We start from the raw sequence: 15,544 nt of genomic DNA on the forward strand, positions 1-15,544 counted from the left end.
AAGTGGTTAGTAGTAGGAAAGCCATTTAGTTGCTTCAAATATAATTTTATCTCAGTTTAAACAGTAGTCTGATCATGGGGGAATATTAGCTTGCTTTGAAACGGGTTGGGATTGGTGACAGAAAGAGCATCTGATTGTGGAAAATCTGCCTCAACAAATTCTGTCTGACCCATGCAAGCATTCAAAAAGTGGATGTTAAATGATAATGAAATCTTAATAGTATTATATGTATATGTAGTTCTCTAAAGGAAATAAGCAGCTTAAGTTGTTGATTATCCTTAACTCTTTGATTAACAAATTAATGGCACAAAGATAACTTAATGTTGGTGAACAAACAAGTTTGGCATGCCAGGTGGATTGTGTTTCAATTTGATCAAGGTATATGATCTGTCATGCAGTGAGTAGTTGTATAGCATGCGATGTACCAACCAGGATGACTATAGCTAAACTTGCCAAATTTACTATTTATTTGAACATGTCCAGTGGAGTATACTTGTATTATTTCTTTCCAGTCTTTGCACATCTTCATACACATCTTGTACTTCATACACAAGTATCGTACAGTCTTTTCTTCACCTTAAAAGAATGCCTTTGTTGCTAGCAGAAATAATGGCTCCCTGAACGACAAATTGACAAATCAAATACTGTTACTACTGGCAATTTCTATTAATGAATCCAGCTGATTGCCTGAAGCTGGATGTAATTTGTATGTTCACTTGTTATAAACTTCAGTTGCTATTAAACATGTATTTTTAATTAGAGTAAGCATTGTATACTGTAACTACAGCAATAGCACTAGAGAGAATATCAACAATACATGGCAGGGAAGTATCTCAGCAGAGCATTCTGCAAACTAAATACACATTTGGAAGGGTCTCGCAGTTTAGATAGTATGGCTGTGTTGTCAAGTATTCTTGGAAAGTGTTTATCATTGACACCTCACAAATTGTGATTAGTTGTTAAATCCTTCCAGACATCGTCATCATTTTCATGTCTACTTTTCTATAGGTCAGATGAGAGTACATTGAGGTAGTTTTTCTATACTCAGATGCCCTTCATGTCATCTGCCCCTACTTGTTTCTAGACAACAGAAAATATAACTGGACACGCAGTTTAGTTGTAGTCATAAGCTAAGGCCACAAAAAATTGTGTGTGTGTGAATGAGAAGAGACATCTCACATCCTCTAATTATTTCATATCCCCCCTTTTTTTTTTGTTATTGATGTTTTAAATACAGTTAATTTGCTGAAATGTTAGTGTTGGATAAATTGTCTTAAAATATCTTTCATGTTTTATTTTTCATGTCTTATGTTCAAATCTCATTGACATCAGCTTTGCCTTCTATTATTCCAAGGGTCAATATAAAGTAGTAGCAGTTTGTGCCAGTGAAGTAGTAGATTTGTTAAAGCATTGCAGTGTTTGTTCTGGTTCTTCAGGTTCTCTGTGCTCAGGCCCTTGTGGAAAACTTGTCATTATCTATTTGACAAGATTGCCTTGTTAATGGAAAGAAAAAATCCAAAGGAAGGCAGCAAGAAGCCATGTTTGTATTTTTTCATAGCTTTTGTCAGAGGAGGTCACTAGGGGCCATTCTTTAACTTAATGGCATGATCAGTATGCTTCTAGTTTTATATGTTTTGCATAATTCCATCGTTTTGAAAACTGATTTTATAATTCTAAGTTCCTTGTTTTGAAAGTCATTTTTACACATTTTGAAAAATACCAAGGCACATTTATTTTCTCTTGCAACTTGTGATTTTATTTAGTATGTAGCTTCATCTAACCTGATTTAGCAAGTAACCAGATATTGTATGAGATATAAAGATAAAATCTACATTCGGGATTATTGGATGGAGCTGGTTTTTCCAATGATATCGCAATTGGAATGTTAGTAACTTATACGATATTTTTTTTATTTATTGGAAACTGTTACATTGTACTGATAAACAGTTGGCTTTTCTTCCTTGTAAGATTGTAAACGGCAATGCCCATAATCTGTACTCTGTTGATGTCAATATAATTGATACCCAGCCTGAATCTGCTCAAAATAGATGCAGTATGGTTGTAGGGTTAAAGTGAGTAGCTTGTCAGTACTCATTTATGAATGAAGAGTTACATAAACTTCATTTTCATATGTTTCATTGGTCTAGTGTTTTGTTTTTTACCTGACAGTATCTGAAATACTTGTTTTTTCCATTTTACAAATGATGATGGTGAGAGTGTTCTCTTGGTCATAGTCACCTCCTCCCTTTCCAAGACACAAATACCTACCAATTACACTGTTTAAACGACTTGAATGTATACAACCAAGTTTAATTAATGTGGTCCAGATGGTCTTTCTTGGTTAATTACTTGAATGTAAACCAGCTAACAGTAATTGTGTTCTTTTGTTTTTCTTAGATTTTCCATTCTTTTATACTTGGAATGCAGCCATGCTGGGGCACCACATTCATAGATCACATTGATCTCAGTACTTGTTTCACTATGGTACTTTTTCTATTGATCTGTAATTTAACTGGCTAAGTTATACCTTTTGGACAAAACACTAGTTGAAAGCATAGACAGACACACAAACACAAGATGGGTCTACCAAATTCTACTTACATAATATTGGTGAACCCAAAGCTATAGTAGAAAAGTGTCTTGCAGTGCGATTGAACCCAGAATCATGTGACTACAGAACAAACATTTTTTAAGGCAAAGTTTAGAGAGCTCTTACCCCTGCTGGCGACAAAGGGACTCTCACTCAGAGTAAAAGGCAGACTGTATGACGCATGCGTACGAACAACCATGCTACATGGCAGTGAAACATGGGCTGTAACTGCTGAGGACATACGTAAGCTCGCAAGGAATGAAGCCAGTATGCTCCGTTGGATGTGTAATGTCAATGTGAATACCCGTCAGAGTGTAAGTATCTTGAGAGAAAAGCTGAACATTAGAAGCATCAGTTGTGGCGTGCAAGAGAGACGATTGCGCTGGTATGGACATGTGGTGAGAATGGAGGAGGAGAGCTGCGTGAAAAAGTGCCACACCCTAACAGTTGAGGGAACCCGTGGAAGAGGTAGGCCCAGGAAGACCTGGGCTGAGGTGGTGAGGCAAGACCTTCGTACATTGGGCCTCACCGAGGCGATGACTACGGACCGAGACCTTTGGAAATGTGCTGTGCGTGAGAAGACCCGGCAAGCCAAGTAAGATCGTTGCCAGTGCCCCTGGACTGGTTCTTGTGCGGGTGGCACATGAGATGCACCATTTTGAGCGTGGCCGTTGCCAGTACCGCCTGACTGGCTCCTGTAGGATTTTCGAGCGAGATCGTTGCCAGTGCCCCTGGACTGGCTTGTGCGGGTGGCACATAAAAGACACCATTTCAAGCGTGGCCGTTTTCGTGCGGGTGACACGTAAAAGCACCCACTACACTCTCTGAGTGGTTTCACCAGTCCTCAGTCAAATCGTCCAACCCATGCTAGCATGGAAAGCGGACGTTAAACGATGATGATGATGATGATGATATATATATAGGTGGCAAGCTGTCAGAATCATTAGCATGCTGGTGGAAATGTTTAGCAGTATTTCATCTGCAGCTACATTCTGAGTTCAAATTCCAAAAAAAAAAAAATACTCCTGCCTGTACTCTTAATTTGATAAAATCTAGTTCACCTGGTTTTCTGCTTAAAAATTTGAAATATTTGCATATTACTCACTTACTGATCTTCTATTTTTTAAGAATAATTTTAATAATTAAAAAATTCTTTATTTCTAAAAAATATCTTTTATAATTTTTCATTTCAAAAGCATATCTTTCTAGTGTCTACATTTTAGCATTTGAGATATTTCATTATCAAATGTGTGTCATTATTTTTCTGATGACGATAGTGGTTTGTGATAAGAAATAGTCTATAGAAAGAATCTATATATATAAAAATGAGAATGTGTGTCTGTCTGTCTATCTGTCTGTCTGTCTGTCTGTGTGAATCCCTAAAACTCGAGAACTACGCAACCAATTTCATTCAAATTTTACACATGCCTTACTTAGGGTTCCAGTTGTGTTTTAGTCAAAAAAAATTATTAACTTCTTGCAGAGTTCGAGCACACGGCAACATAATATCTCCTCCACTATTTAAGTATTACGTGTCAAAAGTGAAACAAAAACACTCATGTCAAATACTTTCACTTTAAAAATGAAACTATTCCACTAACTGAAACAATCACATTTCGATACTGTAGTGACAGATACTTTCACAGAGAGAGACAGAAAGAGAGAAAGAGAGAGACAGAAAGAGAGAAAGAGAGAGAGAGAGAGAGATGTATATGTATACATATAGATGTACACGTATATGTATATATATATAGATCTATACATACATGTATATGTATACATATGTGTAGATGTATATATATATATATATATATAGATGTACATGTAATATGTACACATATATACATATATACATGCATACAGATATCTATACATATATACACCCATCACACACACATACACATGCACACAAACACACACATTAGTCATTTGTTTTCTTATCCAAAACTACGTCAAAAGTACTGAATGGATCTTTATGAAATTTGGAAATTATATTCTTTGCATAACGGCCATAACTCCCATGAAAATTCATATATTTTTGATGTTGATGAAATTTTAACCCGAACATAACAGATGAGCATTATTTAGAAAATGATGTCACACGTTATCGAGGCTACCATTCTTTCTGGATGTGCAAAAGGGGATGACGTCTTTATTCCAAGAATTCCTCTTACTCCATCAGGAGCAGACATTCCTTTTACATTCAGAAGACTACAATTCCCCCTTCGTGTGACTTTTGCCATGTCCATAAACAAATATCAGGGTCAAACACTGTCTGTAGCTGGTCTTCTCTTGGAAGAGCCCTGCTTCTTACATGGACAACTGTATGTTGGCTGCTCAAGAGTGGGCAGCAACAAAAAACCTATTTGTATATGCTCCACAAGGGAAAACAAGGAACATAGTTTACAATGAGGTGTTATAATCACAACAGCAAGAAAGTATGTACATGATCACCTTCTTTTACGAAACTTCATTGACTTTCATATATTTATATTGATATACATATATATATGTGTGTTTGGGTGCGTGTGTGTATATACATCTATATATAAAGATGATGCGTAGTCTAGACGGCGTTTTTAGATTTCATTATTCTCTTTAACCCGGGCAACGCCGGGTATTTCTGCTAGTAAATAATAAATATAACAAGTAAATCTAAATGATTTCTTAATTCTATACTGCAGTTCAATGGACATAGTTTCCTGATATTTTGTGATCAGAGTTATCTAATCTAAACAGCAGTGGTAATGTTCATGTCATCTTTATTTTGTAATGTACAATACCTAAGAGGATCAAAATTTGATTGCAGACTGTTTATCAAGCTGTACTGTAGAAGTCTAAACATATTCTTCCTCAACAAGTGAAATAATGTCTTTCCAGACTAATAATTATTAATCTATGAACATCTATTTTTGTTAATTTTTAACTAATGCTGGCCTTGTTAGTTGTAAAGTATTTGGTATTAAAATGAGTGAAATGGATGAAAACATAATTTTATTTAATATGTTACTGCTCATTAAGAAGAAAATGATTTAGTGCATAATGTATTGCATAATTTGCTTATTAGTCCTTAGTTTTTATTCATTTCAGGCATTCCACTTATCTTCATGGGGGTACTTAATTCTACATGTTTCAATTTGCACTTTTTGATACTAGCTTGCTTGAAACTATTCCTACAAACCTGTTTTAAAGTGGTCTAGATTAAAACATTCTACCAAAATTTCATGTTAATTTATGTCAATATACTAGATTAATAGTGACAGTTATTTAAAAAAATTTTTCAATATTTTCTCAAGTGAATCAGTGAAGCCTTTTTCAGCTGAAATATATGAATAAAAGGTTAAAGCCTGTACTAAACAATTTTCTTCAGTTCTCTTATAACTGTTGGATCACTGGCCCTTTTCATTTCCATCCTTCAGTGGAGCAGGCAGAATATTGTCACAGTAACCTTATTTTCTTAGTTGTTTGAGAGACAAGGATTCATAAAGAGATTTGTTATAATGCAAAGTTGGATATTTATTAATGTACCACATTTTTAGGATTGATTAGCATCCTATTATCCAAGAGTAAATTTCTCTCACCTGCTTATTATTACCATGAAAACAGATTCAATCATCAGTTGTTTTGAGCCTATATGTCAGATGATACGTGTACTTATTACCAAAGAAATGTTATGCAATACGATGTTCAGTTGTATGTATAAATATTATATGTGTGGAGATAAGGTATTGGACTGTACAGAATACCTGATAATGAGTTAAAATGTTGCATTTCTGTTCTTCAAGATATAGTACATTACATTTCATTTTGGCCAATGGAAAAGTAAGTACTTTTCAAAGATGAATGATTGGTGAGGTATCCAACTGAAAAATACTTGCTCTAATAATATTCAAAATCGTTTCAAACATTCTAGAAAAGTGTTTGTAAAATACTAAAATTATGGTATTTAGAATATTTATGAATTTATTGTCAAGCTTTTCAATACCATATTTCTTTTAAAATACACTGCATTTGTTTTAATTAATTTTGAAGATAATGAAGAATTTATTAAAATAACTGTTGTTAAGTTGGTGTTTGGCACACATGAAATTTTGATGAAGGGTTTTTAACTTAGATCACTCCAAAACAAGAAGTTTGTATTGTAGACTGATGTGGTGGATGTAGGGCTATCTTGTTTTCTTTTCCACTTATATTGTTTATGCTTTTGTGATATGCATAAACATGATAGAATCTGATTCACTTCCTGTAAACCTTGTACTAGTGTAACAAATACATTTTCTTGTGATTCTAAAGATGCAGAGACAAGCTTTTTGAAATTACTGTATGTATTTATTTTACAGGCTAATCAGCTTTTGAAATCTCTTGCTGCTGCTGAATTGCCTGGCATTGACTATGTGGATGATTTCCTCAAAGAACTTGATCGAGCAGTTGACTCCATGCAGGAACTTGCTAAGGCTAACCACAAAACTGCTAAGGTGCACCATCTTTTCCTTATCTTTTTTTTTTTTTTGCTGAATTTTTTCCCCTCCATTTCCAGAACAACAGATTCTCTTTTAGTCTACCTGTATATTATGTATTTTAATATGTGGTATACCAAGTTATGGTTTCTTTTACTAGTTTCAGATGTTCATCTATACTACAATAAAGCTGCTTACTTATTAGCTTGGGTTATGTAACTTTTACTGAGGTAAAGCAAGTATAATTATCAAAATATATGAGGAAACTCTCAAGATGTATGAAATATCAATCCTCCAAATTTTTTCCCCTTCACTAAATTCCAATATAATCATAATCTACACAATCTGAAAGTTATGAGGAAACAAAATTTGAAGCATGTGACTTATCCAAAACTCCTTTCCCCACCTCTGAAAATGTTTTTCACAACAAATTCCAATGTAATCTGCACAATCTGGAATGTATCTGCAGAAAATTTCATCTGCAAATATCCATTTTTCAGAAACTTTTGAGGAAACAGCTGATGGGGTGCACTTATGTAGTTATGCCCTAAATTTACTGAGTGAGTACTTTTAGATAAAGGATACAAAGGTAAATTAGTAATAACATCAGAGAAATCACATAAATTGGGAATCAAATGAGTAATCATTGTATAGTAACTAGCAGGAAACTACCCAGAAGGCAATTTTTCTGCAAGTTTTGTGAATGAATCTAATCAATTATGGGAAGGTATTGTAATTCTGAAGACTGATACCTGGGATACAGTTGATGACAATTTGATTAAACACTATCTGATTCAGTATTTCATCATCATCCTTTAATGTCTGTTTTCCATGCTGGCATGGGTTGGACCCATGTTAGTATTTACATTATTTGTAATTTTTTAAATTATTTATTCACAGTCTTTAGAGTAGAGTAATATATTTTTCTTAGTTACTTTATTTTAGTATATTTTAAGTTTTCTCAGCTATTTTGTCCAGACTTCAGTTCACTATTTTCTCTGCCGTTTTCACTTTCACTTTTCTTTCTTCAGTATATTGTTTGACTTGGTAGAAATAGCAACCAATTCTCCCTCAAACAATTCTGTACCATTTAATAAAGAATAAATAAAAAAAAAAAAAGGATAAACATTGGGTAGTTGTAGTCTGATATATTTGGGAAGAAAATGAGATTGTTATAGCTCAAATACCTTTGATCACAGGTTTTGACACAATTAGGTTTGACTCGGAGTATGAACTAGACTACATCAGAAAAACACCTCAATATAATTGAAGTTGTTTGAAATGTCTTACAACTGTTTCCCTCCTACCCTCACCTCAAGTTTTCCAACTTCATTCTTTTACTGCATAACTTAGCAACTTAGTATAAGCCTAACTCTGTGGGTTAATTAATGTTTGTTGTATTTAGGGGTTTAAATATTGTTACATCATTGACCAGAATAACATTGTCTTGAACACATAGACGGTTTGTTTCTGATAGTTTCAGGAATATTAAATCACTTCCTAAGTGCTGGTTTTAATAAAGGTTATTTTTGTATTCTTTATAATTTTTCTGCACTCTTAACTTTTTTCCTCGTTCTCATTTATTCTAAGTATTGCATTTAAAATTGTTATATTTCTCAGTGGCACTCTTGGTAGAAAAACCAGGACATGTATTTTAAAAATTAATGAAGGAGGATACATATAGCTTTTACATATTCTCTTTTCCCAGTTGTATCTAATAAAGGGGTAAATGGTTTACATTAAAATTGGAATTATTTTTTGTATACATTTTGATATCTTAGACATGCATAGTTTGACAAAACTCTAAAGTTACCATCAACAAAATTATTTAAACATGACTCTGTGCTTGTAGTGAGTCTTAATTTTCAGTAAATATTAAGTTTTTATGCTTGTGAAAATATATCCTCTAACTGCACATGTGTGTAATTTTTATCATTTCTGGTAGCATAATCAGCAGCTGCGAGAAATCTTTTGCCAGTCTTATTGAGCTAAACTGAACAATTATTTATTTATGTCAATACGTTGTGCATCAGTATTTACACATTTCAACAACATACGGTTTGTTCTTCAACAGTGGGCCACTGTGTGCATCCAGCTCCCTCATTGTGCTCTGAAGACCGTATGCAGTAATGTGGTAGCAGAAATGAAGAGGCTTAACCAACACCGTCCAGGTCTATCTATTGCTGCTGCCATCAGTAACAGGTTAAGCTACTTGCTGCCCAGTAGTCTACCAGAAATCGGCTCTGGCCCAGTGGAACGATCTCTTATGTACAGTGAAGCTGCACGGCGGGAAACATTTGGCAAGTGGCCTCACATGAATTACAAGTAAGTTAAAGAGTTACACTTCAATAATGGTTTCTAAACTGGTATTTTTTTCCCTTTTGTCTCTAAACTTTGAATAAAGCACATTCCACGGTTGAATGGTTGATTTGATGTACATATTTCTATACTAGCATGGATTTGGATGGAGATTATTTGGGGAAGAATTTTACAGCTGAATGCTCTTCCTGTTGCCAACCCGTACCGGTTTTTCATTGAGAATGACCATATAATATCACCAAGGAATGCCAACATCAACACCCTAGTGTCGACAAGTCTTTTCTTTTTCGCCCTTTTAAAGCTTAGCCAGGCTCATGGGCCTAGTTTCCCGGTTTCTATGGCGTATGTGTTCCCCCCACCAGCTGGACGGGACGCCAGTTCATCACAGCGTTACTCAAGAAACAGGGAGAAAGTTGGGGCGAAAGAGTATAACGGGTCGCGACCACCCCTTGCCGGAGCCTCGTGGAGCTTTAGGTGTTTTCGCTCAATAAACACACACAACGCCCAGTCTGGGAATCGAAACTGCGATCCTCTGACTGCGAGTTTGCTGCCCTAACCACTGGGCCATTGTGCCTCCACAGTGTTGACAAGTGCAGAATATATATTCACAACACACACACACGCGCGCACACCCACACATAAGACATTTAATCAGTGGACATTGCAGTAAGCCCATTGTATGTTTATTTTATATGCCTATCATCATCACCATTTAATGTCCGTTTTCCATGCTGGCATGGGCTGGACATTTGACAGGAGCTGGCCAACTGAAGAGCTGCCCAAGCTCCATGTCTGTTTTGGTATGGCTTCTACAGCTAGATGACCTTCCTAACATAGTGTACCGGGTGCTTTTATTTGGCACAAGGATGGATGCTCCTCTGTGGCACTGGCATGGGTGCTTTTCACATGGCACCAGCACCCATGAGCCTGCAAGGTTAGGATTGCTCAGCTGAAGAAGGATGAAGGGGACATACCTGTATGCAAAGATAACCACGATTTTACTTAGCTTAACATGTCTTCTCAAAGCACAGCAAACCGCCAGAAGTTTTGGTACCTTGTCATCCCCACTGTGAGGCCCAACATCTGAAGATCCTTTCTCACCAATTTATCCCACATCTTTCTGAGTCTACCCCTTCCTCACCTTCCCTCCACACATACACACACACAAAAATATACAATGGACTTTCTGCAATTTATTTCTTTTAAATTGTATGTTCTATGGATTGGCTCAGGGCTATAGTAAAAGACATTTACTCTAGGTGTTGCGCAGTGAGACTGAACCCAAAATCATGTGGTTGTGAAACAAACCTCTTAGCCGCACAGCCATGTCATCCTCTAAAACTAATTACTCCAACTAGAAGCCATCGCATCCATCAAAGCATGGGAAAGTATGTAAAAATAGTAACCACTCCCACCCACAAAAATATGTTGCTATTTGTTGGCATCAGATCAAGTCTCAGTTTGCTCATTTCTGTGCTGTTTCTAGACCATATACTAGTGTTGTGATGTACTGAAGGCCAATACTCAGTACACCTGGCTGTAAACGGATACCATTTAGTGGTACAATCCATTACTGTAAGCAGCTAGATTTTATAACTGTTAAGGGTTTCATCAATCTCATGAAAAATCATTCTTGTGTCTATTTTCCTAAATACAAGAAGGCTGACTTCAATGATTTAAACCGACCCATGTTTTATGCTTTGTAATAAAGCTGGGTTTTTTTTTTTTCCAGTTTTGTGGTGGATTTTTTTTTTGTAGCATGTGAATATGGGTGACCAGTCTCTAAGGTTAAGATACTAGATTGATGATCAGTCATAAGTTCAAATCTTACCTTACTAATAAAAGGAAGTTAAGAGTTAAGAGGTTAGCAGTTGAGTTGGAAGGGCATCTTTCCATTAAAAAAAAAAGAGAAATATAAGTATAGATTAATGGATGAAAACACAGTAAATATGTACTATTGCATAGACTTGTTGAGTAATCGCATCTTAGACATCTGTATTTATTTTCAGTGGGGATTGTGATTATTTTAAAGTTTTTGTGAAAATTTCTGATATGGAGTGGCTGTGTAGCAAGTAGCTTGTTTACCAACCACATGCTTCCGGGTTCAGTCCCACTGTGTGGTACCTTGGGCAAGTGTCTTCTATTAGAGCCTTGGGCTGACCAAAGCTTTGTGAGTGGATTTGGTAGACGGAAACTGAAAAAAAGCCTGTCGCATATAAATATATGTATATATTTGTGTGTTTGTGTTTGCCCCACCCACCATCACTTGACAACCAAGGTTGGTGTGTTTATGTCTCCCTAACTTAGCGGTTCAGCAAAAGAGTCCGATAGAATAAGTACTAGGCTTACAAAGAATAAATCTTGGGGTTGATTTATTCGACTAAAAGGCAGAGCTCCAGCATGGCTGCTGTCAAATGACTGAAACAAGTAAAAGAATAAAAGAATATCTGGATAATATGTGAACTAGTGGCATCTAATTTGATTCTTCATTTTATTTTTGCAATTTATTTCAAGTGTTTTTTCTTTTTGTATGTGTTTTTCTCTTCTCAGGGCAATTATTTAAATAAAATCTTTTGTCTTAATTAGAAAATTGCCTTCTATTTTTCAGATGGGCCCTACCAGATCCTATGGCACAAGCTGGATTCTATCACCAACCCAATTCTATTGGGGATGATCGTGCAATGTGTTTCACCTGCAACGTGTGTCTTGTCTGCTGGGAGCCCACAGATGAACCTTGGTAATAATTGACTACTCATTATTAATTATGATGACTCTCACCAACTTCCTAAAATGATGATTAGGGATCTATTTCATCATCATCATCTTGGCTTTGCATTTTACTTGGATTGATAGTTATTCTTATAGCAAATATCTGGTTACATTGCATGATTTTTTTTTTTTTTTGTAAGAACTGTTATGCCACACAGAACTATACTTTTGGATTCAGTTCAGCAAATTAATTTCAAACCTCTTCTCTGCTATTCGTAGTTGTAAAAATTAATGGTCAGAAGATTAGTATCTTGTTAGTAAGAGGTGGGTGTCAGAAACCACAACCAATTACTTGTACAGTTTATGACAAATAGATAAGTTATTTGCAGTATTTATTTTCAACATCTATGTTCTGATTTCAAATTTTAACCTCATGTCTTTCTATTGGCTAGTATCAAACAAATAATATAAGCTAGCATTGTTTCATACTATTAAACCTATCCTTTGTGAATATTTTCTTCTAAGTTAACCTCATCAAGAGACTTGTATTACACCACAGACTCTTTTCTTCCATGTCTTTTTGTATCCCAAAATACAGTCTACCCAACTGTAGTTAAACCACAGATTTCTAAGTCAGTTTGATTAAGGTAAAAAGAATGTAGTTTTGTATTGTAGTAGACCGTAATATTATTATAGGACAAGGCTATCTGCTTATCTGATTACACTGATTATAGTGCATGCATGGTTGAATACTTAAGTATTCAACCATGCATGCACTATAATCAACAAACTGAACTTCTTAAGTTCAGTTTATAATCATAAAGTTATGGGTTCAGTCCCACTGTACAGTATCGTGGACAAGTGTCTTCTGCTATGGTAGAACTCAAGCCTTGAAACAAGCCAAGCCTTATGAAATTGTATTGACAGAAAATGTAGAGATACAAGATTGACTTTACCTGTAATTCAAAGAGCCAGACTTGCCATATAGTGGAATACTCAGCCATTTATATAGTATTATAATACTATGAGGTTGTTTCACTGATCAAACAACTGGCATATTCATTGTCAAATCCAATGCAAGATCTATTTATATCTCTGTTTTGTAATTTTGAGCAATATGAGTTACAGTTTAACCCTTTAGCATTTAAACTGACCATATTGGGCCAAAATATTTAACCTTTTTTTTTTTTTTTTTTTTAAACTGGCCGGATCTGACCTAACCACAACCCTACAATGTCATTCCAAAATGTAAATAATCTATCGATGTATGGGAGAAGAGGAACAGTGAGTGCAGTGTAATGGATTTTTTCGAATGTAGTAGTAGTGTAAATCTCTTGAAAACAAATTGCTAGCATGGAAAGCGGACGTTAAACGACGATGATGATGATGATGATTCATGATCAATTATTGGGAATAGCTTATACTATCGGTACCCTACCCAGCCAAAAAATCTTGAAGTGAATGAAGAACTGTATAATACAAGGTAGAATTTCTGGAGACTCAATTGTAAAAAGACAGTAGATATTTATATGTAATTAACAGAATGTACAAAAAAAATGTAACAATCACATCATCGCAATCTCTAAACTACAAGATAATGCATGATTGATTTAAAACAATATGAATAAACAAATATTACATTTGACAGAGTAATTTGAATACCAAAGGGTTTATAACTAAAAGTAGAATATTAGCTGGTAATGAAGAGTGTTGGATTACTGGCCAAGGAGTTGATGGCTTTTTATTTATTGTTGTGGCTGTGCAGTGTTGAGTCTTTGCTAGTTCTTTTAGTTAGGCAACGATGTATTCAATGATATATGCTAAAATTCACAGTGGATTGAAATATGCCCCTTAGTTGGGGAAAAGAAACAAAACCCTGATAGTAATTGCTAGCAACTCTCAAGAAAAATGGAAAGATAATTTCAAGGAATTAAGAATCAGTTTCACAGAAAATTGAATTTATATGCTTACAGAAAAAAAAAACCTTATCTTTGTTAGTTGGCAAATTAATAGCTATTTACGTGTTTTGGTCTTTTTAAATCTTATCGAGCAATCATAGTTTTCTTAACCCTGCTCTGATCAGTGCACAAAGATTTTAACAAATGTAAAAAAGCAATACAAAGATTTTTGTCTGCAAGTTGCATAATTACAAAAAGTGGGCTAATGGCATGATTTTAGTTAAATCAAGTATATGATAGTGTACTGAATGCTACCAAAAAGTGGTAATTGTTAGCAACTGTAGCAAAAAAAAAAAAAAAAAAATCAAGAATTAATTTTACAGTAAATTGCATTTTCACACCTAGAGGAGAAGGCCTGATCTTCATATTTTGCTCAATGATTTGTAAAGGGGAACCAAAAGTAGGTGTAGCTGTGGCTAACTGTGGTAAGGAGAAACCAGACCAGTGTAAGTTTGTGAAATTCTACAAGAAGCCACTATAGTACTAGAGCTTAAGGTCTTTTTTGTCTGTTGATCTTGCCTTTTAAAGATGGCCAGTTGACTGCCAGATTCTAGTTTTGAGTGTATGTGAGATCCTATTGATCATCTTGGCTTTTTGTATTATGGGGTCTGATTCTGGTATGAGTTTAGTTCCTGGTGAGTATTAGTTCCCATGTTAAAACTGATTATGCAGTCTTTCACCATCAAGTGTGGATCTTATTCAAAGAAACCTGGAAGAGAATGTAATGTCTTTTACTTTCCCTATGAGCTTTAGTATAACATGAAAACTGATAGAAATATATAAATTACAAAATGATTGATATAGTTGCTGAATAGTTGTATATCTGTGTCTGCAAGTACCATGATATACTTGATGTATATAGCAAGAGCTGCTAGAGTTGTCTAGGCATACATCAGCTCTGTTCAGATAATAACCACTGAACTATGGAATAAAGAGTTGTATTAGATAACATAGAGTGAGCAGAGTAGTGAAACGTGTGTGTGCATTGAAGGTGGAGAAAGGTTTTTTAATACAAGGACTGCAGCATAACCTGTAAATGATCTTGTGTTCTGTATTCCAGCAACTTAGCCACACCACAAATCTTGTAATTTAACAAACAAGTTTACACCATTTGTTTGTATTTTTAATTTCAATAAACAGATTAGAGATATATTTTATAAATTTTAGCTAGTAACTTAGAGATTGGGGTTCAAGTTGTTCTTTGATAAATTGTTATAATGTTCACTTTGTGTGTTATTTTGTCATTTATGTTTTTGATTAACTTTTCTGTCTACCTCTCTCCTTCTCTCTTCTGTGTGTGTGTGTGTGTGTGTGATGTGTGATTGTGTGTGTGTATCATCATCAACCAACATTTTAAATCTGGGTTTTGTCTCTCTTAATGGAGGTGGTCAGATCTACGTCAGTGCCATAGAAACCACTTTCACATCATCTCACCATCTTGCCCATATGTATATATAATGTGTGTGTATGTATGTATGTATATATATATATATATATCTATTTATTTCCAG

The 15,544-nt window shown here is 35.0% G+C and overlaps 1 protein-coding gene across 2 annotated transcripts in view; it reads left to right on the forward strand.

The window, feature by feature from the left end:
• Positions 1-15,544, forward strand: part of LOC106873672 (dual E2 ubiquitin-conjugating enzyme/E3 ubiquitin-protein ligase BIRC6) — a 130,922-nt gene that overhangs the window by 43,618 nt on the left and 71,760 nt on the right. For both annotated transcript variants that reach the window (XM_014921126.3, XM_014921127.3), the window contains exons 3-5: positions 6,931-7,065; positions 9,122-9,372; positions 11,975-12,103. In XM_014921126.3, the coding sequence (XP_014776612.2) occupies positions 6,931-7,065; positions 9,122-9,372; positions 11,975-12,103 (515 nt within the window). The remainder of the gene's footprint in view (positions 1-6,930; positions 7,066-9,121; positions 9,373-11,974; positions 12,104-15,544) is intronic.

Source organism: Octopus bimaculoides, chromosome 6 (assembly GCF_046866305.1).
Source record: "Octopus bimaculoides isolate indiv1 chromosome 6, ASM4686630v1, whole genome shotgun sequence".
Taxonomy (NCBI): Eukaryota; Metazoa; Mollusca; class Cephalopoda; order Octopoda; family Octopodidae; genus Octopus; species Octopus bimaculoides.